Below are 27,124 nucleotides of genomic sequence, written 5' to 3'. Positions count from 1 at the left end.
TAATTTCTCAAGCAGTGAAAATGTATCAACGTCCTACGCTCAAGGTAAAAGGGGCCAAGGGCAGCGACCACATTGGATCCAAACGCATTGGTTCTGTAGTTCTTTTTTACGCTTCATCCACGATTGTATACTAGCAAATAGGATTGACTCGACAAAAGCAGAAAAATGCCGTCCAATAATAGCAGTTTTTTAGATATTGACGATGATCTCGAGGGTGTAGATGATTTTGGCAACGAGCCCAACCCATTTGATGATGCCACCGTACCTGATAGCCCAAACATGAATAACTCGACTGCTGGAAAGGGTAGCGAATTTTATAACACAACGGGCAGTAAGGCAGAATCCGCACCATTACAGGGTCAAATGGACCCACCAGCGTACGACCAAGTGATAGGACAGAATGACAACGACGGTCTTGGGCGTAATGGATTGAGGCCAGGATTGATAAACTACTATTCTAAATACTTCCAGATCGATTTGACGCAGTTCAAAAAGAGATTGTCCGCGGTACTGACGTTTAGAAACGATCATAATTCCGAAAGTAACGAAGATAACACTGATTTATACGGTGCTGTATGGATCACTGCCACGGTGGTAATGATCAATTTTACCATGAGTAGGGGGTTAAATTTTATTATCAGTGACGTAATTGAGGGCGTCAAGACTGGTGAGGACATCGACAGGGCCAGTCAGTTTAAGAAGCTACTGCATTCTATTTGGCTATTTTACGGGTACACGTTCGGCGTACCATTTATTACCATGCAAGTATTGAATAGAGATGAGCACTCGGAGCGCAATAGAAGCTTCAAAAGTGTTCCTGAATTGATTTCCGTTTACGGGTACGCTAACTTGATCTGGATACCCGTTTGTGTTATATTGAATATATTGGATATGTCCAAGCGCCTGAGGACTGTTCAAGCAATTCAATGGGCAATTGTGGCTCTTGGGTGGGCACAGTCGTCTTATTTCTTGAATTCTCAAATATCGAGTAATAATAATACGGAGACACAATCGAACGGGAAATTTTCGCTGTCCATCATCGTTGTCGTTGCGCTGCATACTTTATTCTGTCTATTGTTCAGGTTTATAATATTTTGAAAATATGCGCACGTCTATACACACAATACTTTTTATGACTAGTATCATTGTATACTCTTATTATGTAGGGTTATACATGAGTGTTTATACGTTTTCTGTGTGTACATATATATCCATATATGTTAATGCTAAATGCAAGTTTTGTGATGCTATTCATTAGAGATGCCTTTGTCTAAAAATCAATGCTTTTATAGTCATCATAGGTTATGTCGTAAATGGTTTTATCCTTAAATTTTAAGGAGATTTTGGATGAAATGTTTATGTCAGCTCTGGTAAAGCCTTTTGAAAAAGTACATTTATCATTTTTTGGGAAATTAGTGGAAGAAGAAGAATGCTTTTTCTTAATGCATGGTAAACAAGGTGTGAGCAAAACCAACTTATCAATATGCTTAATCAACTTGCGTGAGCCTGTACCCTCAATGACATCATCCGGTATGGCAATATTCCGCAACAGCGTGCCTCGATATAGCCGAATATCGTCAGGAGTCAAGACGTACCGCAACTTGTTCGAGATCATTGGCATTATAGTATCGTCTTGAAGCAAAATCTCAATTTTCGCATTACATTTTATTTTTTTCAAACGACATTTGTCACAACTTGGGCCACTTCTTTGTCTCTTGGAAATTGAACTAGTAGATGTGGCAGAGGAGGTTGTCGAGTTGCTCGTTGAGCGCGAAATTATAGACATTTGAGTGCATGACGCATTAGCGTCTTCATTGACCATGGAAGCAAGAGCATGAGGATGATACTCAAACAATGGTGGAGTGTAATTTTGTGGAGGGGGAACAATCGCACTTACGGGGAGCGTTGGCGGCGGCGTCACCGTGGCAATACCAATAGCGCACTCATTACTGTCAGCGGCAGCAGGCTTTAATCTCTTATAGCCTCCTAAAAGCTCGTCAGTCGGAAAAGCCCGCTTCCTCGTCCAAGTGGTCGACAAGAGTTCTGGATCGGTGATGCCCACATTTTGGGTGCCTTTACGCCGTATATCTTTTTCTAGCAGGGAAACATTGGGGAGCAATAGCGGTGGTAGCGATCGATCTCTATTTCTTACTGTAATGCTTGTGGACATCTTCTTTTGACATACGATGACCTCAATGATTTAGATTATGTGTTGCACTTTTATAGACCTACCAAAAATCCAGTGCGTACACTAATACTTTCATAAAGATACCTGAAACAATAACCAGAAAGATCGGCAAAAAAATTTTTTTTCTTTGCCGAGATCACAAACCTACTATGACGAAAAAGCTTGAAGTTTAGATGAGTAAGGAAAATACAAGTGACGCTTTTATATGGTGCAAGGAACAAAAACTAAAAACAACAAGGCAAATGTGGATCTGTCATGTATGGCAACGACAGCAGGATGGCTCACAAAAAAAGACAAAAAAAACTAAGGCAAAAGAACAAAGCTCCTCTCCTGCTCAAGAAACGTATTGTTGAAAAACCACCGTCGTAAGAAAGTTTTTCTGTGACCTATAATGGTTTAAAATCGGCCCATTTTTTTTCCCTCTTTTGTGGTCCAGTCTTTCTCATACTCGAGGGAAATTCGACACAAACAGCGGAGAAGTGTGGCTAAACCGGCAAGTGCCTGCAAGATCCACAGAACTAACCGCACGAACTGGCGGTCAGAAAAGAGCCTGTTCCGGAAAGAGAGAAACAGAGAAACGATCATGATGGGAAAGCGGGGATTCGGCGAAGAACGAGACTGGAAAGGGAAAAAGAGAAATACTGGTGGAAGTATTCGGACCTTTGGCGAAGTCCGAACCCTTGAAACCCAAAGATGATCGATGATTCATTTTTCAATGCGCTACGGTTCCTGCCGCTCGTGGGAACCCCACGCAAAACATATTATTCGCTTCTCTCTGCTGACAACTCCGGTTTACGTTATACCGTATTAGGATCACTATAAGGGTTCCTTCGGGAGGAGGGGGGAGGGGAAGAATGTACATCGTCATAAGGCCTTTATGGTGTGAAGTGGGTTTTGCGTGGAAAATTCGTTTTCAATGATATAGAGCCCACGCATATACGTACATACTAGTGGCCAAAAGCGTGGGGTGGGCGGACAAAGCTACACTGGTAAAATACAGGATTCTATGAACAATAACAACAACCAGCTCACGTTGCTGAACAGCCGAGGTCAGCCGATGCAACCGAGGTTTCCAAAGTAGCATTTCTGTGCTAGCTATGTCTGTAGGTTTACATTTAATGGTGCGTGGTTCCAGCTTCATGTGCTTGCATGTGATGTCCTGCAGATGGTAAGAAGATTCTGAAAGCCGCGCTAGGAGAAAAATATTCTGCTCGAAGATCTGTCCTCTTAAGTAGAAAGCGTGAAATTGTTGCGTTCTTGCATTACTACTCAACGCGTACGCAAATGCGTCTACTGCACCTGCATGATAAAGCTTATGTATCAAAAATTTAACATCTTGAAAATACACAAGTGGTGCAAAGATGTGTCACGTTCTGGACCTGAGTGGTGCCATGTATGCTATTTAACATGCAAAGGGGAAGACCCTTCCGCCTTACTGCAATAATAAAAAGTATTTTACGCGTTACCCAATATAGCAAAGTTTCGCGCAAAAAAAAAAATAAAAAACAATTACAAACAAAAAGAAAAAAAAGGAAATAATAGAAGATCTAACTGAAGCGAAGGCCAAAACTCTTCTCACTTGACGTAATAGCCGATACAAAATCTAGAGCAGCAACTTTTCTCTTTCTTCACTAAAGCTGCTACGAAAGTATAGAAAAATCAAACGCTCAGAACTTAGCTCTATTTCAAGGTACCATATATATTTCCTTATAACTGATGGCAAGACGCAGATTACCAGACAGACCACCAAATGGAATAGGAGCCGGTGAACGGCCGAGACTGGTACCTAGGCCTATTAACGTACAAGACTCGGTGAACCGACTAACGAAACCGTTCAGGGTCCCGTACAAGAACACGCACATCCCGCCCGCTGCTGGTAGAATCGCCACCGGGTCTGATAATATCGTAGGAGGAAGGAGCTTGAGGAAAAGATCAGCGACTGTATGTTATTCCGGCTTGGATATAAATGCGGACGAAGCAGAGTACAACAGCCAAGACATAAGTTTTTCTCAGTTGACTAAACGACGGAAGGATGCTCTTAGTGCTCAAAGGTTGGCCAAGGATCCGACAAGACTGAGTCATATCCAGTACACTTTGAGAAGATCTTTCACTGTGCCAATCAAGGGATATGTACAAAGACACAGTCTGCCATTAACGTTAGGAATGAAAAAAAAAATTACTCCAGAACCTCGACCTCTACATGACCCTACAGACGAATTTGCCATAGTGCTTTATGACCCGTCCGTTGACGGTGAAATGATTGTCCATGACACATCTATGGATAACAAGGAAGAAGAATCAAAGAAAATGATCAAAAGCACACAGGAAAAGGATAATATTAACAAGGAAAAGAATAGCCAGGAAGAAAGACCCACACAAAGAATAGGACGCCATCCAGCTTTGATGACAAATGGTGTGAGAAACAAACCGTTACGTGAGCTACTCGGTGATTCGGAAAACTCTGCGGAAAACAAGAAGAAATTTGCTAGTGTCCCTGTGGTTATTGATCCAAAACTGGCCAAGATTTTAAGACCCCATCAAGTCGAAGGGGTGAGATTCTTATACCGTTGTGTCACAGGGCTTGTCATGAAAGATTACTTAGAAGCTGAGGCGTTCAACACTTCAAGCGAAGATCCCTTAAAGAGCGACGAGAAGGCACTTACTGAATCTCAAAAGACTGAACAAAACAATAGAGGGGCCTACGGCTGCATCATGGCCGATGAAATGGGGCTGGGTAAGACATTGCAGTGTATAGCACTTATGTGGACATTATTAAGACAGGGCCCGCAGGGTAAAAGACTTATCGACAAATGTATCATTGTTTGTCCATCTTCTTTAGTCAACAACTGGGCTAATGAATTGATAAAATGGTTGGGTCCCAATACTCTAACTCCGTTAGCGGTTGATGGGAAAAAATCTTCAATGGGTGGTGGTAATACAACAGTTTCGCAAGCTATTCATGCCTGGGCTCAGGCACAGGGAAGAAATATTGTTAAGCCCGTTTTAATCATATCGTATGAAACATTACGTCGAAATGTTGATCAATTGAAAAACTGCAATGTGGGTTTAATGCTGGCAGATGAAGGGCACCGTTTGAAAAACGGTGACTCTTTAACATTCACAGCTTTGGATAGCATCAGTTGTCCTAGAAGAGTTATATTATCTGGTACACCCATTCAAAACGATCTTTCCGAATATTTTGCTCTACTGAGTTTTTCGAATCCTGGCTTATTAGGTTCCAGAGCAGAATTTAGGAAAAATTTTGAGAATCCAATTTTGCGAGGGCGTGATGCTGATGCTACTGATAAAGAAATCACAAAGGGCGAGGCGCAATTACAGAAGCTATCTACCATTGTCTCCAAATTTATTATCCGTCGTACTAACGATATTTTGGCCAAATATTTGCCTTGCAAGTATGAGCACGTTATTTTCGTAAACTTGAAGCCGTTGCAGAACGAGCTCTACAATAAATTAATTAAGTCAAGAGAAGTGAAAAAAGTAGTAAAAGGTGTTGGTGGGTCTCAGCCCCTGAGGGCTATTGGTATTTTAAAGAAGCTATGTAATCACCCTAATCTCTTGAATTTTGAAGATGAATTTGACGATGAAGATGATTTGGAACTACCTGACGATTATAATATGCCGGGTTCAAAAGCCAGGGACGTACAAACAAAATATTCAGCTAAATTTTCCATTTTGGAAAGATTTCTCCATAAGATAAAGACCGAATCCGATGATAAGATTGTTTTGATCTCCAACTATACCCAAACCTTGGACCTCATTGAAAAAATGTGTAGATATAAGCACTACAGTGCTGTACGGTTGGATGGTACAATGTCAATTAACAAAAGACAAAAATTGGTGGATAGGTTCAACGATCCTGAAGGCCAAGAGTTCATCTTCCTCTTAAGTTCTAAAGCAGGTGGGTGTGGTATCAATTTGATTGGTGCAAATCGATTAATTTTGATGGATCCGGATTGGAATCCTGCTGCTGATCAACAAGCTTTGGCACGTGTTTGGAGAGACGGTCAAAAAAAGGATTGTTTCATTTACAGATTCATATCGACTGGTACCATAGAGGAAAAAATCTTTCAAAGACAATCTATGAAAATGAGTTTGAGTTCATGCGTGGTCGATGCGAAAGAAGACGTTGAAAGGTTGTTTAGTTCTGACAATTTAAGACAGTTGTTTCAAAAAAATGAGAATACGATATGTGAAACACACGAAACATACCATTGTAAACGTTGTAATGCTCAGGGTAAACAATTAAAGAGAGCCCCTGCAATGTTATATGGTGATGCGACAACTTGGAATCATTTGAACCATGACGCATTGGAAAAAACAAATGATCATCTACTAAAAAACGAGCATCATTACAATGATATCAGTTTTGCATTTCAATATATTTCACATTGATCTCTTACATACATGTACTTATAAAACAAAAACAAAAAGTAGAATTCGATCGTCGGGGGGTCATTACATATTTATTTTAAATGATGGGCATGGTTATATATATTTAGACGTAATAAACAATTGAAAATTGGGGCCAAATTGGTAAATATCTCTATGTATTTCAATCAAAAAAGTATAATCGTATAACTTAAGGGTAAAAAAAGTTGAGCGATGTCATATTATACTTGTGCTAGCTTTTAAATTTTTCATTATCTTCAGTTTTATCGTGGTAAAGTGCCAGCCGAAACTGCCAAAAAAGATTATGGCAAGAAAATCTCACGCTGTCAGGGAAATAAAAATCTGATACAGTTTCACACTCTCAGAAGGATTAACTTTAACTATTACCTAACACCAATATCTGAAGAGAATGGATGAAATTCTTGCCAAAGCAGGTTCACAAGCCGTTACATTTGCTATAAAATCCGGAATATCGATAGCATCCACATATGCGCTAAAGACAATAACGAACTTTGTCGTCCAGATTCCTAAGGATGATGCTAGAAGAATAGATCAACTGAAATTTAAACTGGAAAGCCGCATGGCTATTGTATCCAGTGCAATTGACCTAATAAAGCTGGTAGCGGCGAGGGGAAACACGAATTTGCAAATCACTCTGAGGTTAACCAAGGATTTAAAAGAAGAGATTGATAGGTTTGATGAGAAGATCAACGAAATGACGCAGAAAGTTGAGGGTTCCAGGAGCGCAAAAACACAGAATGAAGCTATTAAAGCGGTAGAAAACTATATAAAGGACTTGCTATTGAGGATCGAAGAAATCACTCCATTCATTAATCTTTCTTTAACCACTTCTGGTGCCAACTTGAACAGCGCACTCCCATATCAACTTTCTCCTGGTTTATTATTAAAAGCCTCCGATTTCGTTAGCGAGAACAATAGAAAGTATGAAAAGGCAATGAAGAGTAATGAGAAAGGAACAGGTGACAAGGAGATTCTAAAAGTTCAAGTGGGGCCTACATTTGAGGTTACACTATTCTCTATTTTCTATAACCTAACTTCAGAAAACAATGGGCAATCAGGAATTGTTTGGAAAGAGGATATGAAACGTGCAAAAGCAAGGATATATAGATTGAACTCTACAGGCAGAAAGTATGATTATTTTATGAAAATAGAACAAGACTTCAATGACGGTAGATATCATGAGGATGATGACAAAGAAGACACACCACAGGAACTTGCCATAGATCTGAACCATATTAAGAAGCTGTTTTTCAGTGTTTCCGGTAAGCTTCTCCGATTAGAAGAACAGGATTCTCCAGTGTTGGTATTGAAGATTGACCGGAGCGATGACAAAGAAAATGAGAGCAGTGAAGGAGACAAGGGATTACTCGATGACATTACTTGGTATGCGGTAAGCGGATATGAAGCGATAGAGGAAGATGAAGAGGAAGATGAAGAGGAGGACGAAGAGGAAGGAAAAGACGGAGAAGAACGAAAGGAAGAAGAAGAAGAAGAAAATAAATTGGAGGACAAGGATTCGTCGATCACACTACTGGAGTACATCATTCGGCTGACGTCCTTACAAAGTAACGATCAGAAAAGTATATTGGAAGTGAGTGATGAAAGGTTATCTATATATTTGAACGATGAAAATACGAACTCCAGAAAGGATAGAATAAGCAATTCGACAATTGAAGAGACAGAAAAAAAGTTAAAAAACCTAAAACTTTAGGATGGTTACGTATCCTGTGCAGCCTTGGACAAATTTTATAATTGTATATATCTATGTATATGTATACGAATGGAAAAATTTATCCGAATCTCGGCCCGACTGCCAGCTTGCCGGGAGAACAAACAACCGCCAATATATGTATATGTATATTTATATAGATGTCCAGATGCATTATTGTGAATGTGAGTTATGCGAAGATACTTGTTTGTATAGCTCGTTCAACTCATTGATGGAGAATGGAATGTCAATATCGTTTAGTGCTGTGTTCGTAGTTGTATATGCGCTTCCTGTTTCATTGATACTAACAGGTTCCATAGATATACTAGGGCTTTGCTCAAGCGGATCGAGGGAAGCCAAATCAAGATTGTCAATGCTGTCGGCCTTAATTTCTCCGTTTTGCAGAGGTGGCTTCAAACTCGGCAATGTGGTTGTCATGTCTACATCCGACGAGCGACCATTTAGGCCCAAAAGAACGTCCAGATCTGCAATACCGAGACCATTGACATGCGCTGCTTCATCATTTGCCCTTCTGTGGCATGACCCTCCCTTTGATTTCCGGCTGCTTTTCCTCTTGGTATGACATTTACAAGGTTCACCCTCATCACAACGACATCGTGTTTCATCTTCCTTGCTGCCAACAGCTGGCCGTCGTGCAGAGGCACACATGCACCCACCGGATGGGTTGAAGTTCTTGGTTCTTCTCAGCTCTTTACAATGGCCACATGTGGTCGATGGTCTTCCCTTGCGTCTGATCATCTGTAGCGGACCATCAGTGTGAGTACACTGCGCCGCCCTGTGACCCCTGATACACGTTTCACAGGCATATTTGACCCCGTTAATTACGACCATTCTGTGAATACACTGATTATCAGTCCTCTTTTATCAAGCCGCCGTCTAATAAATTACATCGCCATGGCTACTGCTATTTCGTCCACAGCTTAATACTTACCGAACCAGGCCTTGCGGCTCTTACCCTGCGTGCCCGCGCACCCTGGCGACTTCGCCTCGTTTTGGCGATTTTCTTAGCAAATATTCTTTCACGATCGTAGTGGTGGAAGGTGGGTGAAAAGAGTTGCGTTCCTAGCAAGGATCGGTTGGTATCAATTGCACGTTCAGCTCATCCCTAGATAACCACTTAACAGCAAAGCCGATCGTTAAACTTTTGTATTCTACATTCTAGTTGCATTTTTTTTTTTTTTCATTTTGTTACATCAAGACAAGATTCTCTATTTAAAGAAGTACTTTTTTTGTTAACAGTGTGGACCCTACCTATCGTTATATCGAGATCTTGTTCCCTAGGCCATCGTACACTATAGCCCTTCCTTCAAGCACTTAATAGAAAAACCTCTTTTTCTACACCATCATAATAGTGTTTGCTCGCCCCGTTCTTTCCATTCCCATTTATAACAATACTAGTAACTATAATAATATCCTTACGACTGGGCAAGACAAGACGAAGCAAGGCCAGCACAGACGTAAGCTTAAGTGTAAGTAAAAGATAAGATAATTATGAGTGACAATCCATTTAATGCGAGTCTTCTTGACGAGGACTCAAACCGTGAGAGAGAAATACTAGATGCCACAGCAGAGGCCCTTTCGAAACCAAGCCCTTCTTTAGAGTATTGTACTTTATCCGTGGACGAAGCTCTAGAAAAACTGGACACTGACAAAAACGGTGGTTTACGATCATCTAACGAGGCCAACAATAGGAGATCACTTTATGGCCCCAATGAAATAACCGTAGAAGATGATGAAAGTCTTTTCAAGAAGTTCTTGTCAAATTTCATTGAGGATCGAATGATTCTACTTTTAATAGGATCCGCAGTGGTCTCTCTTTTTATGGGTAACATTGATGATGCTGTTAGTATCACACTGGCCATTTTCATAGTTGTCACTGTCGGTTTTGTCCAAGAATATAGGTCTGAAAAATCTCTAGAAGCGTTGAATAAATTGGTTCCTGCTGAATGTCACTTAATGAGATGTGGTCAAGAGAGTCATGTACTGGCTTCCACCTTGGTTCCTGGTGATTTAGTGCACTTCAGAATAGGTGACAGAATCCCCGCAGACATTAGAATTATTGAAGCAATCGATTTATCCATCGATGAAAGTAATTTAACTGGTGAAAATGAACCGGTACATAAAACCTCACAAACGATCGAAAAATCTTCCTTTAACGATCAGCCTAATTCAATTGTACCGATTTCTGAGAGATCTTGTATAGCTTATATGGGTACATTAGTCAAGGAAGGTCATGGTAAGGGTATCGTCGTAGGAACAGGTACAAACACATCCTTTGGTGCCGTTTTTGAAATGATGAATAATATTGAAAAACCGAAGACTCCATTGCAGTTAACAATGGACAAATTGGGAAAGGACTTGTCACTGGTTAGCTTCATAGTTATTGGTATGATTTGTTTAGTTGGTATCATACAAGGTAGATCTTGGTTAGAAATGTTCCAAATATCGGTATCCTTAGCGGTTGCTGCTATTCCAGAAGGGTTACCAATTATTGTCACTGTTACTTTGGCATTGGGTGTTCTGAGAATGGCCAAGCGTAAAGCCATCGTGAGAAGGTTACCAAGTGTCGAAACTTTAGGCTCTGTCAACGTTATCTGCTCCGACAAAACAGGTACACTAACCTCAAACCACATGACCGTATCTAAACTTTGGTGCTTGGACAGTATGTCCAATAAGCTAAACGTCCTCTCATTAGACAAAAATAAGAAGACTAAAAATTCTAATGGAAATTTGAAAAACTATTTGACTGAAGACGTTAGGGAAACTCTAACTATCGGTAATCTCTGTAATAATGCATCTTTCTCTCAAGAACATGCCATATTTCTGGGAAATCCTACTGATGTAGCTCTTTTAGAGCAATTGGCAAACTTTGAAATGCCTGATATCAGAAACACCGTTCAAAAAGTTCAGGAACTTCCATTTAACTCGAAAAGAAAATTAATGGCAACCAAGATTCTCAACCCTGTCGACAATAAGTGTACAGTTTATGTTAAAGGTGCATTTGAAAGAATTCTTGAGTACTCCACAAGTTATTTGAAATCAAAGGGTAAAAAAACTGAAAAGTTGACTGAAGCCCAAAAAGCTACGATAAATGAGTGCGCAAATTCTATGGCATCTGAAGGTTTGCGTGTCTTTGGATTTGCTAAACTAACTTTGTCTGATTCATCAACTCCTCTAACCGAAGACCTAATCAAAGATTTAACCTTTACTGGTTTAATCGGTATGAATGACCCACCAAGACCGAACGTTAAATTTGCCATCGAACAATTACTACAAGGTGGTGTCCATATTATTATGATCACTGGTGATTCTGAGAATACCGCAGTAAACATTGCAAAACAAATTGGTATTCCAGTTATTGATCCAAAGCTTTCCGTTTTATCCGGTGATAAATTAGATGAAATGTCAGATGATCAACTGGCCAATGTCATCGACCACGTTAATATTTTTGCTCGTGCTACGCCTGAGCATAAGTTAAACATTGTTCGTGCATTAAGAAAGAGGGGTGATGTGGTAGCAATGACTGGTGATGGTGTTAACGACGCTCCTGCGTTGAAACTTTCAGATATTGGTGTTTCTATGGGTAGAATTGGTACAGATGTAGCCAAAGAAGCCTCAGATATGGTCTTAACTGATGATGACTTCAGTACTATTTTAACTGCCATTGAAGAGGGTAAAGGTATCTTTAATAATATTCAGAATTTCCTGACTTTTCAATTGTCTACTTCTGTTGCCGCACTATCATTAGTTGCACTATCTACAGCGTTTAAACTACCCAATCCACTGAACGCAATGCAAATTCTTTGGATAAATATTTTAATGGATGGGCCACCAGCTCAATCCTTAGGTGTGGAACCTGTTGATCATGAAGTTATGAAAAAACCTCCAAGAAAACGTACCGATAAAATTTTGACCCATGATGTAATGAAACGTTTACTAACCACCGCGGCCTGTATCATCGTTGGGACAGTTTACATTTTTGTTAAAGAGATGGCCGAAGATGGTAAAGTAACTGCTAGAGATACTACTATGACATTTACTTGTTTTGTTTTTTTTGATATGTTTAATGCTTTGGCCTGCAGACATAACACAAAGTCAATCTTCGAAATCGGCTTTTTCACGAACAAAATGTTCAACTACGCCGTTGGACTGTCTCTGTTAGGTCAAATGTGCGCTATATATATACCATTTTTCCAAAGTATCTTTAAAACTGAGAAACTTGGTATCTCTGATATACTATTGTTATTGCTCATCAGCAGTAGCGTTTTCATCGTTGATGAATTGAGAAAATTGTGGACGAGGAAAAAGAATGAAGAAGACTCAACGTATTTCTCAAATGTTTGATATGTCACATTTTGTGCTTTTATCGTTTTTCCTTCCTTCCCTTTATCTTTCATGAGGACGCCCAACCCTATTGAGGTAAATGTACTAATTAATGGGAACATATGTAGATGTATATATGTACATATATTTACAACGGATACTAAGATAAACATGTATGGGCGACTTTTCGTATATACAAAGCAATATAAAATTTTATTCTTTCCTTCTTTTTCCGGACTAGATATAAAATCTCCGTAATCAGTGGTTATGATTTTCAAAAGTTAATCACAGTTTTATTTAAAACTGTATACAATTATTTGCAGCCGCCTTTCGCAATCTGTTCATAACAGCTAATCCTTCTCCTTCCTCATTTATACCTTCGACAAATATTAGGTCTACTTTATCATTTTCATCCACTTTTCTTAAAGCTGCAAACAAGTTAGTCTGTATTTCTTCACCAGATTGGCCAAGTCTTTCGATGATGAAAGTTTTCGAAGAAAAATCGGGTTCATTAAAGATCTTAGATTGTAAGTCGGAATCACGTAATTTTAGGGAAGTTAAAATCGCAATTTTTTTTATATTACTGTTGGCTTTTAATTCCGTTTCGATTAACCTCTTTAATCTTTCCATCCTATCAACGCCCTTAAGAATGCCATCGCCTTCGCAATGAGGAACTAGTAAAACAACTTTAGCTGAAGGGGAATAGTGTCTATACTTCATACCAGGCGTTCTTACCTTTTCGCCCTTTTCAACTGTTTTCTTATTCTCAACTTTACAAAGAGACCAAGCTTCACCACCCAATTTAACAATTTCTTCATATGTAAAACCGCCAGGTCGCAGTAGCGTAGGAGGATTACATAACCCATCAACAACAGTACTTTCTACACCAACCTTGCACGCTCCGCCATCAAGAATTATGGGAATTTTATCCTTTAGATCATGATAAACATGAGACGCTAAAGTAGGAGATGGCCTAGTAGACGCATTCGCTGAAGGAGCAGCTATTGGTGTATCGCTCAGGGCAATCAGTGCTCTAGCCACTGGATTAGCGGGTATGCGTACCGCAAACGTAGGCTGATCTGCGGTCGTTAACTTTGATAATGCACTATGCTCTGAAGATGGAACTGGCAAAAGAATTGTTAATGGGCCAGGCCAAAGGCTTGAAATTAATGGGCGATAGATTGAGGGTATGTTATCAAACAAGGATGTACCTGATAGATGCGGTTGATTAAAGACCTTTCTGTTAAGTTGATCAATGGATGAAACATGTGTAATCAAAGGATTGTCACTAGGCCTATTTTTGGCCCTGTATATACTAAGCACTGAATTATCATTTAAAGCAGAACCTCCAAGACCATAAACAGTTTCGGTTGGAAAAGCCACAGTCTCATCTGTATCTCTTATTATCCTCGCCGCTTCAACTAGCGCTGCTTCCGTTTCAGGATCTGTTATCGTTGGTAAGGAACCATCTATATGCGCATCAGGGGAGAAAATGATTGATAGCGGGTTAACTTTTAAGATCTTGGTATCAAACAGTGCTTTCGATGTCATTGCCAAAAAATGTCGTCCAAGGTACATACAATTCTAAAAATGGAATAATAAACAGGACTACCATTAAAAATGGAAACAGGTTTAGTGGTAAGTTAACAGCGCAGAAGAAAAAAAAAATTTGAGGAGAAGAATAAAGCTCTCGCTTCAAATATTATCAGCTTCAATAGGTATGTGCGATGAGGTTACTATCTTCTGGGTGAAAAAATAGTAAGGCTAGCGTAGATAATGATTTGAAATTTCTCAAAAAAATATTTTTGATACATATAATAATTTTGAAGCCTGAATTTTTCAACGAAATAGCCTTGTTGGCGCAATCGGTAGCGCGTATGACTCTTAATCATAAGGTTAGGGGTTCGAGCCCCCTACAGGGCTATCTTTTTTAGGCTCAAATCAAAAAAATGTCTAATATATTAAATTCTACTTCCTTTTTATATCTCAAAGAAGAAGGCATTTAACCCCATTCATATGGTTTACACTTGTGTTGAGATTTGTTGCTTGCGCTTCTTTTATCCTTTTAAACCGCTTATTTATCCTTTCCAACGATAAGGCTCAAATGACATCAATGTTCTCTTTTGTGTCACAAGAAATATAAATAACAACAATAAAACATTAGGTATTTAGTTGGAAGTCAAACTTGAAACTCTTCCCGGTTATGTTGTATTGGCAAGGAAAGAGCTGAATTGGTTGAGTGATGGGAGCTGGCACTCTTTTAAATGGATTAGAAAAGGAAAACTTTCCAAATAACATCCATTCAGATTTGCCTGCGTATCCTAACATGGATTCTCAAGAAGATGGCAATACTAGTAAGGAAAGTAAAAGAAATAGTCCAGTAAAACAGAAGTCCCAAAAAGATGAAGAAAAGTCATCTAAAATGGGGACTGCAAGCAACATATTCCATGAAAATAAAGATATACACGAAAGATCTGAACACACGGACGATTTTAATGATGGCTTAAAACTGGCTCCGGACTCTAGTCCAAGCTTGAAAGAGTGTCAATTTAAAAATTGGGAAAGTTTTTGGTGTAATACAGAAGGTTACAAAACTAAACACATGCAGCCCTTTCATTTTACAAGCGGATTAGAAGAAATAAAGGAACCGGTCATGGAATTGAATATTTCCACTTCACCATACAAGGGACAGAGGCCAAATTCAGCTCCAACCGAGTATTCAGCTGCCACAACAGCGTTTACCAAAACACAATTAGAGGTGAGTTTTCTAAAAACCAACTTGCTTACATACATTAAAAAAGAGATTGACATTTGCTTGTCAAGTGTTCCATTTTTTGACGACGCAGTTCAAATGCAAAAGAAATTCTTGGAATACAGAGATATTGACTTGGATGAAGAATATGAGCTCAAAATTTTGGGGGAACTTTTGAATGATTTAAACTTCTTTCATATGCAAGAAAACTCTTTGCTAAATAGAGAGCTAGCAGTTCGTAGATTCTCCAATCAACCTGAAAGTCAAAATTTACCTTCCATTAGGGATTTTAGAAATCCACTTTTGCCAATAGATAACCGCCCTTCTCCCCCATTAGGATTGAAAAGAAACGGAAAGTCTTTCGAGGAAACCTATGATTTCACGTCCAATACATCAAATTTTTGGGGAGAAAAAGCAGAACTACAAAACTCCATAACTGGTGGAACACCCTATTTTTTCCACCCTAACAATATACATCAAACAAAACCTTTTATGTCATTTGAAAATCAAAATGAACTTCTATTCCAGAGAAAAAATTCAGATTACAAGCAGCATTTTAACTCTGGAAGAAATATACATAATGGAGTGGAATCGAAATCTTACAGAGGTGTGGGGTTAAACGATAGTTATCAAAAGGGTTATGCAGCAATGACAAAGTCGTTTGGAAATATCGATTTAAATAGAATGCCCAGAAGAAGTAATGAAGAAATGTATAGCTGGTCACGTAATTGATCAATGAAAGTAAATAAAAAAAACTACTAATCATATATACATGTCTTGCATACGCACGTTTGTTTATATTATTTCGAGAAATGTTTTTTTGAAAGTTCTTCATTTTTTCTTCTTTTGGATGCTGCAATCATTTCTTGTTGACGTCTTCTTTTGGCCTTATCCATCTTAGGCACAGTAGTAATCTGCTTTCTTTCTTTATGCGCTTTACCGTTTTTTATACTTTCTTTCTCCTTTCTGGTCATTTTAGCCATTTTATCCATCCACTCAGATACTTCACAACCACTTTGTTTCATGACATTTATTATTGGTTTAATAGCTACTGAGTCTTGTTTAGTATAGAATGTGATAGCTTTACCTGACCGCCCACCTCTACCTGTTCTACCAATTCTGTGAACATAAGCCTGAGACGATCCTGGAACGTCATAATTGATGACCAGATTGACACCTTTGAAGTCAATACCACGAGCTAAAACGTCGGTACAGATCAAACACCATAATTCACCAGTTTTAAATCGTTCAATAATCCTGTCTCTTTGTAAGGCTGTTCTTTCTGCATGAATCACATCTACGTTAATCCTATCGTACATCAATTCATGATATAACGCTTTTGCTCTTGTAATAGACTCTAAAAATATTATGATCGGTGGCTTGAACTCACCCTCTTGAACGAGTTGTCTAATAGCAATTAGTTTACCCTCTTCATTACCACAAAATATTAATTTTTGTTCAATATTTGTATTTGCTGCTTCCTTGTGGCCAATAATAACTCTAACAGGATCCATCATTATACTTTGTGCAATCTCTTCTACATTGGATGGAATGGTCGCAGAAAACATCGCTTTACGCAACGATGGCTCTCTACAGGCGCTCAAAATATCGTCACTCTGTTCAACGAATGTTTTGTCAAACAATTTATCAGCTTCATCAAATATCAAATGCTTAACTTTGGAGAGATCGAGAGCTTCGTTTTTCACAACATCGATTAGTCTTAATGGGGTAGAAATGATTATATCATATTTCTTATCACTAACTACCTTGTTTTTCAATTTAGCGCCTAAAGATTTAGATAAGAGTGCAACTTGCAGAGGCCTTTTTTTCTCCAAAAATATCTTGTAAGATAGCTTAAAACATTCAATAAAAATTTGGTTCGCTAATTCCTTTGTAGGCGAAATGATTAACCCTTTCAACCCTGCAGTTTGCTTGTCATCAATAATCTGCTGAACCAGCGGAATTAAGAATGCTAACGTCTTACCAGACCCTGTGGGACCACATGCCAAAACGTCTCTATTATTCAAAGCAACAGGAATACATTCACATTGAATTGGGGTAGGCTCAGTAAACCCGTTTTCAATCAAGTTATTCAGTAAACGCTTATCGAATGAAAACCTTGAAATTAAATCTTCAAACGAACCTATTGGAAGTGGTATATCTATACCCGACACGTTTCCCTTATATGATTTTCTCAACGCGGATGCCTCAACGGTATTGGTAATCACTGGTTTTATCAGACCATCATCATTGCCGCTCTTCTCCTCTTTGTTTGGAGAATCGTTTTCGGTTGTCTTCTCTCTATCATCCTCTACCTTGCTAATGATTCTCTTGTTTCGAAAGAAATCAAGTTCTTTCACGATCTGGCTTTCATTATTATCTTCCTTATGATTCTCATCATTTCCATTTATAACGCTGTAATCTGCTGCCTTAGCCTTTGGGCCTGACTCTTTCTTCACGGAAGCTCCTCTAGTTAATACTCTAAAAATATCCATGGTGGCTTGCCTGTTCGATAACTTCTACTATCGTATGTACCTTTTTGCAGGTAATATCTCTCAATTGAAGATGTCAATATTACTTTTTTTCCTTCCCATCTCATCGCAAAAAATTTTTCACGAAGAAAAGTTAGTTCGGCCTCTAAGACGCCATTATGGTGACTGAAAAACTGTGATTGATGTTATATTCTATTGCATTTAGTATAAATTACATTTGTACAAGACATTTGTACTTGTTATACGCACTATATAAACTTTCAGGGCGATTTACTCATATGCTCAATGATGCCAGTGTTTTCGTTTTTTGATGTAACACGGCGATTCTCTCAGCGATATCCATAAACAGTGTGAATTCCTCAATGACAGTAGAGACTATGGCAGCTAAGCCTGTCTTCAACTGCAGTAGGTTCTCTGCTTCGGATGAACCTAGATCTGCTGTGATAGCTGTAGAATTAGGGTTATTTGGGGCGCCAAATAAATCTGTATCAATGCCATTTACCGCAGTTTCTATATCAGAGAGAATACGGCAGTAATCCTCTAACTTCTTCTCGTAGAGATGAATTTTCTTTTGAAAGAATTTGTCTAAGTCATTAGAAGAAATTTTGCTTCCCGGAGTTAATAGTTGCTGTAAGAGCACCGAAAAAGTTTGCGTGTCTAGAAGGTCCTCATCGATTAGCGATTTAAATGAGGATATTTTCTTCAAATCTTGCTTTAAATATTGACTTGTTGCAGATTCTGACTTCAGTAGGTATGCAACATCACGAGGAATGGAATCTATCAATTCATCATGATCGATTGTATCGGCCTTCAAATGGTGCGAGATCTGCACTTGTTTTTGAATATATTGATCTAGTTGTTCAATTTCTTGACGTATTTGAGGTGGTAATTCGGAAATCCGTGTCATTGGGGTAATAGGGAGCTGAGATAGATTTTGCAATGCGCACTGCATTTGTGGTTGTTGCTGCAGTTGCTGCTGCTGATTACCAAATAGCCCGCCTGACGCACTCATGATGTTGTTACTATTATTGTTATTGTTGTTGTTATTTGATGAACCAAACAAAGACGTTGCTCCTGTCGGTTTGGAGCCAAATAACCCTCCACCAGTGGTCGTATTACCTGCATTATTGCCGAATAGAGATGTACCAGCTGGTTTTGCACCAAACATGCCCTGGTTCTGCGCAGGGGCCGAAGAGGTGCTTGTATTACCGAACAAAGAAGTGCCTCCTGCAGGTTTAGAGCCAAATAGTCCAGCGCTTGCATTATTCATGCCACTACTACTATTATTGATATTATTAGTGTTATTATTACCAAACAAACCACGACTCGTCTGTGCATTGTTGGAACCAAACAAACTGCCAGAATTACTGTTCGAATTAGCGCCAAATAACCCGCCCCCAGTGTTCGCCGTATTGTTAGGTTTGTTACCGAAAAGGCCCCCTCCGGTGGTGGCGCTTCCTCCAAATGCATTTGTCTGAGATTGTTGTTGCTGCTGACCAAATGATGCACCTAATCCTCCTGTAGATCCGGCTGGTTTAGCGCCAAATAGTCCACCTGTACTTGGGCCGGTGTTTTGTCCAGTTTGAGTCCCACCAAACGAAAACCCAGTATTCGCGTTTCCAGTGCTAGCTCCGCTGGCCTGACCAAAGAGCCCACCTGCAGGTGTCGAAGATGCTTTATTTAATCCAAACATTGTGCCCACTACCCGTGAAAACCCTCTCAATTACTGTTTTTATCGTCTCATCACCTGATCAGTAACTATTCTCACGATTAATGGTCTTTTTCAACTACATTTATTTGAGAAAGCTGTAATACATTCCGTGTTGAGTGATATATACAACCTCCTTTGCTCGTCTTTTCGCCACCGCAGAGCAAGTAACAACAGAGACAAACAAGAAGAGGTTAGAAAGCAATTTAAGGAGTAGTTTAACGAGTACTGAAAACGTCAAACTAAGTACTTACGACTTCCAATTACCGGTTGTAAAGTTTATCTACGCAAATATAACAGTTGCAGCTTGCTTTTTTTTTCAGCAGCTCTTCCGTTATTATAAAATCTGTTTGGCGTTCGCACAAGCGAACCGATTCTTTTATTATTTTCTCTCTGCCTTTTATTTCCGTTCCTGTTAATAGTTTATTTTCTAAAGGATACTGTCTTCTTCCGTACTTATAATCGGGTTCACAATAAGCAATTGACTAATCCTAGGACGATTCGTGTACTATAAGGAGAAAAAAAATCAACACTTGTAACAACAGCAGCAACAAATATATATCAGTACGGTATGGGTATTCCAAAATTTTTCAGGTACATCTCAGAAAGATGGCCCATGATTTTACAGCTTATTGAGGGAACACAGATTCCTGAGTTTGATAACTTATACCTGGATATGAATTCGATTTTACATAATTGTACGCATGGTAACGACGATGATGTAACCAAGCGATTAACTGAAGAAGAGGTTTTTGCAAAAATCTGTACGTATATCGATCACCTTTTTCAAACAATCAAGCCCAAGAAGATTTTCTACATGGCTATTGATGGTGTGGCCCCTCGTGCCAAGATGAATCAACAAAGAGCTCGTAGATTCAGAACCGCTATGGATGCAGAAAAAGCCTTGAAGAAGGCTATTGAGAATGGTGACGAGATTCCTAAGGGTGAGCCATTTGATTCGAATTCTATTACTCCAGGTACGGAGTTTATGGCCAAATTGACCAAAAACTTACAATATTTTATTCACGACAAGATTTCTAACGATTCCAAATGGAGGGAAGTGCAAATCATATTTTCTGGCCATGAAGTTCCAGGTGAAGGTGAACACAAGATCATGAACTTTATAAGGCATTTAAAATCCCAAAAGGATTTCAACCAGAATACGAGACATTGTATTTACGGTCTTGACGCAGATTTGATTATGCTGGGTTTGTCTACTCATGGGCCACATTTTGCGTTATTGAGAGAAGAAGTGACATTTGGTAGAAGAAATAGTGAAAAAAAATCGCTTGAACATCAAAATTTCTACTTATTACATCTTTCTTTATTAAGAGAATACATGGAGTTGGAATTCAAAGAAATTGCCGATGAAATGCAATTTGAATACAATTTTGAACGTATTTTGGATGATTTTATTCTTGTCATGTTCGTCATTGGTAATGATTTCTTGCCCAATTTGCCAGATTTGCACCTTAACAAAGGAGCATTTCCCGTTTTGTTACAAACGTTCAAAGAAGCTCTTTTACATACTGATGGCTACATTAATGAACATGGTAAAATAAATTTAAAGAGATTAGGTGTCTGGTTAAATTATCTGTCTCAATTTGAGTTATTAAATTTCGAAAAGGATGATATAGACGTTGAGTGGTTCAACAAGCAATTAGAGAATATTTCTTTGGAGGGTGAAAGGAAAAGACAGAGGGTTGGTAAAAAATTACTGGTAAAACAACAGAAGAAATTAATTGGAAGTATAAAACCATGGTTGATGGAGCAATTACAGGAAAAATTATCGCCTGATTTACCAGATGAAGAAATTCCAACTTTAGAGTTACCTAAGGACTTAGACATGAAAGATCATTTAGAATTTTTAAAAGAATTCGCTTTTGATTTGGGTCTTTTTATAACGCATTCCAAATCCAAAGGTAGTTATTCGCTAAAAATGGATCTTGATTCTATTAATCCTGATGAAACAGAAGAAGAATTTCAAAATCGTGTTAATTCTATCAGGAAAACAATAAAAAAATATCAAAATGCTATCATCGTGGAGGACAAAGAAGAATTGGAAACTGAAAAAACGATTTATAATGAAAGGTTTGAACGTTGGAAGCATGAGTATTATCACGACAAGTTAAAATTTACGACAGACAGTGAAGAAAAAGTGAGAGATCTTGCTAAAGACTACGTTGAAGGTTTACAATGGGTTCTATATTATTATTATAGAGGATGTCCATCTTGGTCGTGGTACTATCCGCACCATTATGCACCAAGAATCTCCGACTTAGCCAAGGGTTTAGATCAAGACATTGAATTTGATTTGAGCAAACCATTTACTCCATTCCAGCAACTAATGGCAGTTTTACCGGAAAGGTCCAAAAATCTGATACCTCCCGCCTTTAGGCCATTAATGTACGATGAACAGTCGCCAATCCACGATTTCTATCCCGCTGAGGTTCAACTTGATAAAAACGGCAAGACAGCTGATTGGGAAGCTGTGGTTTTGATATCGTTTGTAGATGAAAAAAGGTTGATTGAGGCTATGCAACCTTATTTGCGCAAGTTATCACCTGAAGAAAAAACGAGAAATCAATTTGGCAAGGACTTGATATATTCCTTTAATCCTCAAGTTGATAACCTTTATAAGAGTCCGTTGGGCGGCATTTTTTCTGATATTGAACACAATCATTGTGTCGAAAAAGAGTACATCACCATCCCATTGGACAGCTCCGAGATTCGGTATGGTTTATTACCTAATGCTAAACTCGGTGCCGAAATGCTGGCGGGTTTCCCCACGTTATTGTCTTTACCATTTACTAGTTCACTGGAGTACAATGAGACAATGGTTTTCCAACAACCTTCTAAACAACAATCAATGGTCTTACAAATAACTGACATATACAAAACGAATAATGTTACTTTGGAGGACTTTTCCAAGAGGCATTTAAACAAAGTGATTTATACAAGATGGCCATATTTAAGAGAATCCAAATTGGTCTCTTTAACGGATGGTAAGACTATCTATGAATATCAGGAGTCCAATGATAAGAAAAAGTTCGGATTCATAACGAAGCCTGCGGAAACCCAGGACAAAAAACTTTTCAATAGTTTGAAGAATTCAATGCTAAGGATGTATGCTAAACAGAAAGCTGTTAAAATAGGACCTATGGAAGCCATTGCTACCGTCTTTCCAGTGACTGGTTTGGTGAGAGACTCTGATGGTGGTTATATTAAGACCTTTAGCCCTACCCCAGATTACTATCCATTGCAACTGGTTGTTGAATCTGTTGTCAACGAGGATGAAAGATATAAAGAAAGAGGACCCATTCCTATTGAAGAGGAATTTCCATTGAATTCAAAAGTTATTTTCTTAGGTGATTATGCCTATGGTGGTGAAACTACTATTGACGGTTACAGCAGTGACCGCAGACTAAAAATTACTGTAGAAAAGAAGTTTTTGGATAGTGAGCCCACCATCGGCAAAGAAAGGTTACAAATGGATCATCAAGCCGTTAAATATTATCCGTCTTATATTGTGTCCAAGAACATGCACTTACACCCCTTGTTTTTGTCTAAGATTACTTCCAAGTTCATGATTACTGACGCTACTGGGAAGCATATCAATGTTGGTATCCCGGTTAAGTTCGAAGCTAGACACCAAAAGGTTTTAGGTTACGCGAGGAGGAACCCTAGGGGCTGGGAATACTCAAATTTAACTCTAAATTTACTGAAAGAGTATAGACAAACTTTCCCAGATTTTTTTTTCAGGTTGTCCAAGGTAGGTAATGATATCCCAGTTTTGGAAGATCTTTTCCCCGATACTTCCACTAAGGATGCCATGAATTTATTAGATGGTATCAAACAATGGCTAAAGTATGTCTCATCGAAGTTTATCGCGGTATCTTTGGAGTCTGACTCCTTAACTAAGACATCGATTGCTGCCGTGGAAGATCATATCATGAAATACGCAGCTAACATCGAAGGTCATGAAAGAAAACAGTTAGCCAAAGTTCCTCGTGAGGCTGTTTTGAATCCAAGATCATCATTTGCACTCTTACGTAGTCAAAAGTTCGATTTGGGTGACCGTGTTGTTTATATCCAAGATTCTGGTAAGGTACCAATTTTCTCAAAGGGTACAGTTGTTGGCTATACTACTCTCAGTTCATCATTATCAATTCAGGTCTTATTTGATCATGAAATCGTGGCCGGTAATAATTTTGGCGGCAGGTTGCGCACGAATAGAGGCTTAGGGCTTGATGCCTCTTTCTTATTGAATATTACTAACAGGCAGTTCATTTATCACTCCAAGGCTTCCAAAAAGGCTTTGGAAAAGAAAAAGCAATCTAACAATAGGAACAATAATACCAAAACTGCTCACAAGACTCCTTCAAAGCAACAATCTGAAGAAAAACTGAGAAAAGAAAGGGCACATGATTTATTGAATTTTATCAAAAAGGATACCAATGAAAAGAATTCTGAAAGTGTAGACAACAAGAGCATGGGATCGCAAAAAGATTCCAAACCCGCAAAGAAAGTTTTGTTAAAAAGACCAGCTCAGAAAAGCAGTGAAAACGTGCAAGTTGATTTGGCCAATTTTGAAAAAGCACCGCTTGATAATCCAACTGTTGCTGGATCTATTTTCAATGCCGTTGCAAATCAATATTCTGATGGTATAGGCAGTAATTTGAATATCCCAACTCCACCTCACCCAATGAATGTGGTTGGGGGTCCTATTCCTGGAGCGAATGATGTTGCAGATGTTGGTTTGCCGTACAATATTCCCCCAGGTTTTATGACGCATCCTAATGGTCTTCACCCATTACACCCTCACCAGATGCCTTACCCTAATATGAATGGAATGTCTATTCCGCCACCAGCACCACATGGGTTTGGACAACCGATTTCCTTCCCACCTCCACCTCCTATGACAAATGTTTCAGATCAAGGAAGTCGTATTGTTGTCAATGAAAAGGAAAGCCAAGATTTGAAAAAATTCATTAATGGTAAACAGCACAGCAATGGTTCAACTATTGGGGGAGAAACAAAGAACAGTAGGAAAGGCGAGATTAAACCTTCTTCTGGCACAAACTCTACTGAATGTCAATCGCCAAAGTCACAAAGCAATGCTGCTGACCGTGATAATAAAAAAGACGAATCTACTTAGAACATACGACTAAAAACGAAGTATATTCGAGGTTACTTTAATAGTATATCTGAGACCTATATAAAGAGGGGTATTTGTATTTAATCGTTGATCTTGTTAAGAAAAAGCTTATAACAAATGGGGATTGTCAAAGGGTATTTTTTACACAAAGCTTTCCGCATAGTTATATATTATCTCATTTTCAATAATCCTCCTGTAGGGTGTAGCTTTGCACTTTCTTCTCATTGATCTCATTTTGCTTAGCAAACCATTTTTCTTCAAAGCCATTTGATCTGTGGACACCGTCCCATCTTGACCCAGGCATAATGGCAAACCTGTTCTCAGGTGCTGGCTTATCATAAAGCTTGCGGCCCAGTAAAGATGTTTTTACAGTTCTTTCTTTGTCATGTGTAAATGTTATTGCAGGGTCTTCTATCGTCAGACTCGAGGCAGTTTGATTTTTCTTCTTATCATGTGCATCTACATTTATTCCAAGCTTTTGCACGTCTCCCATATTCAAATTTTTCAGGTATTGCTCTCTTTCCGCGGCTTTCTCATCTTCATATTTAGATCGACTAAAACTAGAATCGTCTATCTTGGAATCTTCCTGAATCTTGTGACCTTGAGCGTCTCTGTATATGGTTTTTCGTGTTTTCGATTTGTCTGCTACTGTGACAAGTGGCTCTTGAGCCCTGATTTCCTTTAGATCGTTCTTGCTTTCGTTGCCAGTAATTGACGATGCGGAAGGATGTGTTATTGCATGGGAAAGCTCGTTTGTTTCCAGGTTCTTCCATATATTCTTGCTTTTTTGTTTGTCAAACTTGCTGAATGAAGCAACTCCTGACTTCTCCTGTTCTTGTTGCAGTGTACTTAGCCGTTCTTTTACTATCAAAGAAGTTTTGTCTGAGTTAGCGTCTGATTTTGACTCTTTCTTCTTCTTTTTCGTCTTATTTTTGGGTTTCGTGGGCCCATAAGTCTCTGATAAATACTGATGCAATGCCATGTAATAAACGTCCTGTTGTTATCTTCCACCATTCGAGTCTTGAGAACAACTTTCAAAATCAAGTCAAATAGCCATTTTCTTTATGCCATTTTCTAAGCGCGTTCTACAAAAAAAAAGCTTTTAAGCTTTAATACCTTTTTTGTTTACGTTTGCAAACATTGTTATCGTTCACATACCTGCATTTCCATCCATGCTGTAAGCCATTAGGTGTTTGTATGTGAGATGGTGACTGGTGAAGAAAATGTGTATCTAAAGTCAAGCTTATCCATTCTCAAGGAGCTCAGTCTCGATGAACTACTAAATGTGCAGTATGACGTGACTACCTTAATCGCGAAACGTGTTCAAGCACTGCAAAATCGGAATAAATGTGTTCTCGAAGAACCTAACAGTAAACTGGCTGAAATTCTATGTCACGAAAAAAATGCTCCTCAACAATCCTCTCAGACGTCTGCGGGGCCAGGTGAGCAAGATTCTGAAGATTTCATCCTTACTCAGTTTGATGAGGACATAAAGAAAGAATCAGCAGAGGTTCACTATCGTAATGAAAATAAACACACTGTGCAGTTACCGCTGGTTACTATGCCACCTAATAGGCATAAACGGAAAATTTCGGAGTTTAGTTCGCCTTTAAATGGCCTCAACAACTTAAGCGATTTGGAAGATTGCTCTGATACTGTAATCCACGAAAAAGATAATGATAAAGAGAACAAAACAAGAAAACTATTGGGAATAGAGCTCGAGAACCCTGAATCTACATCGCCAAATTTATACAAAAATGTTAAGGATAATTTCCTGTTTGACTTCAATACGAACCCTTTAACAAAGCGAGCCTGGATTCTCGAAGACTTTAGACCAAATGAAGATATCGCCCCGGTTAAGAGAGGAAGAAGAAAATTGGAGCGATTTTATGCCCAAGTTGGAAAGCCAGAGGATTCTAAACACAGATCATTGTCAGTAGTTATAGAATCGCAAAATTCGGACTACGAATTTGCGTTTGATAACTTGAGGAATAGATCAAAATCCCCCCCAGGTTTTGGAAGACTGGATTTTCCCTCCACTCAGGAAGGGAACGAGGACAAAAAGAAATCCCAGGAAATCATCAGAAGAAAGACAAAATATAGGTTTTTAATGGCAAGCAATAACAAGATCCCACCGTACGAGAGAGAATATGTATTCAAAAGAGAACAATTAAATCAAATTGTTGACGATGGATGTTTCTTCTGGAGTGATAAATTATTGCAGATATATGCTAGATGTTAAACGCCAGCGATCATCATTCTTTATTCATTACTTCAAATACATTTTTTTTGGTATGGTTGAAAGGGCTTTTTTCCTCGTTGGCATATGGGAAAAACTGAAAA

The 27,124-nt window shown here is 38.8% G+C and overlaps 14 protein-coding genes and 1 non-coding gene across 15 annotated transcripts, besides 3 other annotated features; 8 read left to right on the top strand and 7 right to left on the bottom strand.

The window, feature by feature from the left end:
* Positions 1 to 165: 165 nt before the first annotated feature.
* On the top strand, positions 166 to 1,098 carry YIP5 (Yip5p; the record flags this gene model as incomplete). Its single annotated transcript, NM_001181026.3, has 1 exon — positions 166 to 1,098. One exon carries the CDS (start codon positions 166 to 168, stop codon positions 1,096 to 1,098), a length of 933 nt encoding a protein of 310 aa, NP_011354.3.
* Positions 1,099 to 1,270: 172 nt separating this feature from the next.
* SUT1 (Sut1p) lies at positions 1,271 to 2,170 on the bottom strand (the record flags this gene model as incomplete). Its single annotated transcript, NM_001181027.1, has 1 exon — positions 1,271 to 2,170. The coding sequence occupies one exon, from the start codon at positions 2,168 to 2,170 to the stop codon at positions 1,271 to 1,273; it is 900 nt and encodes a 299-aa protein (NP_011353.1).
* Positions 2,171 to 3,904: 1,734 nt separating this feature from the next.
* Positions 3,905 to 6,601, top strand: RAD54 (DNA-dependent ATPase RAD54; the record flags this gene model as incomplete). Its single annotated transcript, NM_001181028.1, has 1 exon — positions 3,905 to 6,601. The coding sequence occupies one exon, from the start codon at positions 3,905 to 3,907 to the stop codon at positions 6,599 to 6,601; it is 2,697 nt and encodes an 898-aa protein (NP_011352.1).
* A 406-nt stretch (positions 6,602 to 7,007) lies between these two features.
* On the top strand, positions 7,008 to 8,330 carry YRB30 (Yrb30p; the record flags this gene model as incomplete). Its single annotated transcript, NM_001181029.1, has 1 exon — positions 7,008 to 8,330. One exon carries the CDS (start codon positions 7,008 to 7,010, stop codon positions 8,328 to 8,330), a length of 1,323 nt encoding a protein of 440 aa, NP_011351.1.
* Positions 8,331 to 8,501: 171 nt separating this feature from the next.
* CUP2 (Cup2p) lies at positions 8,502 to 9,179 on the bottom strand (the record flags this gene model as incomplete). The annotated part of the gene is made up of 1 exon (NM_001181031.3): positions 8,502 to 9,179. The coding sequence occupies one exon, from the start codon at positions 9,177 to 9,179 to the stop codon at positions 8,502 to 8,504; it is 678 nt and encodes a 225-aa protein (NP_011349.3).
* A 660-nt stretch (positions 9,180 to 9,839) lies between these two features.
* Positions 9,840 to 12,692, top strand: PMR1 (Ca(2+)/Mn(2+)-transporting P-type ATPase PMR1; the record flags this gene model as incomplete). The annotated part of the gene is made up of 1 exon (NM_001181032.1): positions 9,840 to 12,692. The coding sequence occupies one exon, from the start codon at positions 9,840 to 9,842 to the stop codon at positions 12,690 to 12,692; it is 2,853 nt and encodes a 950-aa protein (NP_011348.1).
* Positions 12,512 to 12,844, bottom strand: HUR1 (Hur1p; the record flags this gene model as incomplete). The annotated part of the gene is made up of 1 exon (NM_001181033.1): positions 12,512 to 12,844. One exon carries the CDS (start codon positions 12,842 to 12,844, stop codon positions 12,512 to 12,514), a length of 333 nt encoding a protein of 110 aa, NP_011347.1.
* Positions 12,512 to 12,844: an origin of replication (ARS709; Replication origin; identified in multiple array studies, confirmed by plasmid-based recombinational ARS assay).
* Positions 12,845 to 12,968: 124 nt separating this feature from the next.
* On the bottom strand, positions 12,969 to 14,249 carry SUA5 (threonylcarbamoyladenylate synthase; the record flags this gene model as incomplete). The annotated part of the gene is made up of 1 exon (NM_001181034.1): positions 12,969 to 14,249. One exon carries the CDS (start codon positions 14,247 to 14,249, stop codon positions 12,969 to 12,971), a length of 1,281 nt encoding a protein of 426 aa, NP_011346.1.
* A 272-nt stretch (positions 14,250 to 14,521) lies between these two features.
* Positions 14,522 to 14,594, top strand: YNCG0007C. The gene has a single exon. It is a non-coding gene; the product is annotated as a tRNA-Lys (tRNA).
* Positions 14,595 to 14,913: 319 nt separating this feature from the next.
* Positions 14,914 to 16,155, top strand: SPO74 (Spo74p; the record flags this gene model as incomplete). Its single annotated transcript, NM_001181035.3, has 1 exon — positions 14,914 to 16,155. The coding sequence occupies one exon, from the start codon at positions 14,914 to 14,916 to the stop codon at positions 16,153 to 16,155; it is 1,242 nt and encodes a 413-aa protein (NP_011345.3).
* A 68-nt stretch (positions 16,156 to 16,223) lies between these two features.
* On the bottom strand, positions 16,224 to 17,918 carry ROK1 (RNA-dependent ATPase ROK1; the record flags this gene model as incomplete). Its single annotated transcript, NM_001181036.1, has 1 exon — positions 16,224 to 17,918. The coding sequence occupies one exon, from the start codon at positions 17,916 to 17,918 to the stop codon at positions 16,224 to 16,226; it is 1,695 nt and encodes a 564-aa protein (NP_011344.1).
* Positions 17,901 to 18,022: a regulatory region (One of two upstream open reading frames (uORFs) in 5' untranslated region of ROK1 gene, regulate translation).
* Positions 17,979 to 18,017: a regulatory region (One of two upstream open reading frames (uORFs) in 5' untranslated region of ROK1 gene, regulate translation).
* A 167-nt stretch (positions 18,023 to 18,189) lies between the features above and the next one.
* NUP49 (FG-nucleoporin NUP49) lies at positions 18,190 to 19,608 on the bottom strand (the record flags this gene model as incomplete). Its single annotated transcript, NM_001181037.1, has 1 exon — positions 18,190 to 19,608. The coding sequence occupies one exon, from the start codon at positions 19,606 to 19,608 to the stop codon at positions 18,190 to 18,192; it is 1,419 nt and encodes a 472-aa protein (NP_011343.1).
* A 586-nt stretch (positions 19,609 to 20,194) lies between these two features.
* On the top strand, positions 20,195 to 24,781 carry XRN1 (chromatin-binding exonuclease XRN1; the record flags this gene model as incomplete). The annotated part of the gene is made up of 1 exon (NM_001181038.1): positions 20,195 to 24,781. One exon carries the CDS (start codon positions 20,195 to 20,197, stop codon positions 24,779 to 24,781), a length of 4,587 nt encoding a protein of 1,528 aa, NP_011342.1.
* A 181-nt stretch (positions 24,782 to 24,962) lies between these two features.
* On the bottom strand, positions 24,963 to 25,763 carry BUD13 (Bud13p; the record flags this gene model as incomplete). Its single annotated transcript, NM_001181039.3, has 1 exon — positions 24,963 to 25,763. The coding sequence occupies one exon, from the start codon at positions 25,761 to 25,763 to the stop codon at positions 24,963 to 24,965; it is 801 nt and encodes a 266-aa protein (NP_011341.3).
* A 222-nt stretch (positions 25,764 to 25,985) lies between these two features.
* On the top strand, positions 25,986 to 27,023 carry SAE2 (ssDNA endodeoxyribonuclease SAE2; the record flags this gene model as incomplete). The annotated part of the gene is made up of 1 exon (NM_001181040.1): positions 25,986 to 27,023. One exon carries the CDS (start codon positions 25,986 to 25,988, stop codon positions 27,021 to 27,023), a length of 1,038 nt encoding a protein of 345 aa, NP_011340.1.
* Between the last annotated feature and the right edge of the window lie 101 nt (positions 27,024 to 27,124).

This window comes from Saccharomyces cerevisiae, chromosome VII, assembly GCF_000146045.2.
Source record: "Saccharomyces cerevisiae S288C chromosome VII, complete sequence".
Taxonomy (NCBI): domain Eukaryota; kingdom Fungi; phylum Ascomycota; class Saccharomycetes; order Saccharomycetales; family Saccharomycetaceae; genus Saccharomyces; species Saccharomyces cerevisiae.
The sequence above is the reverse complement of the archived record's forward strand: the minus strand, read 5'-3'. Positions and strand labels throughout refer to the sequence as shown.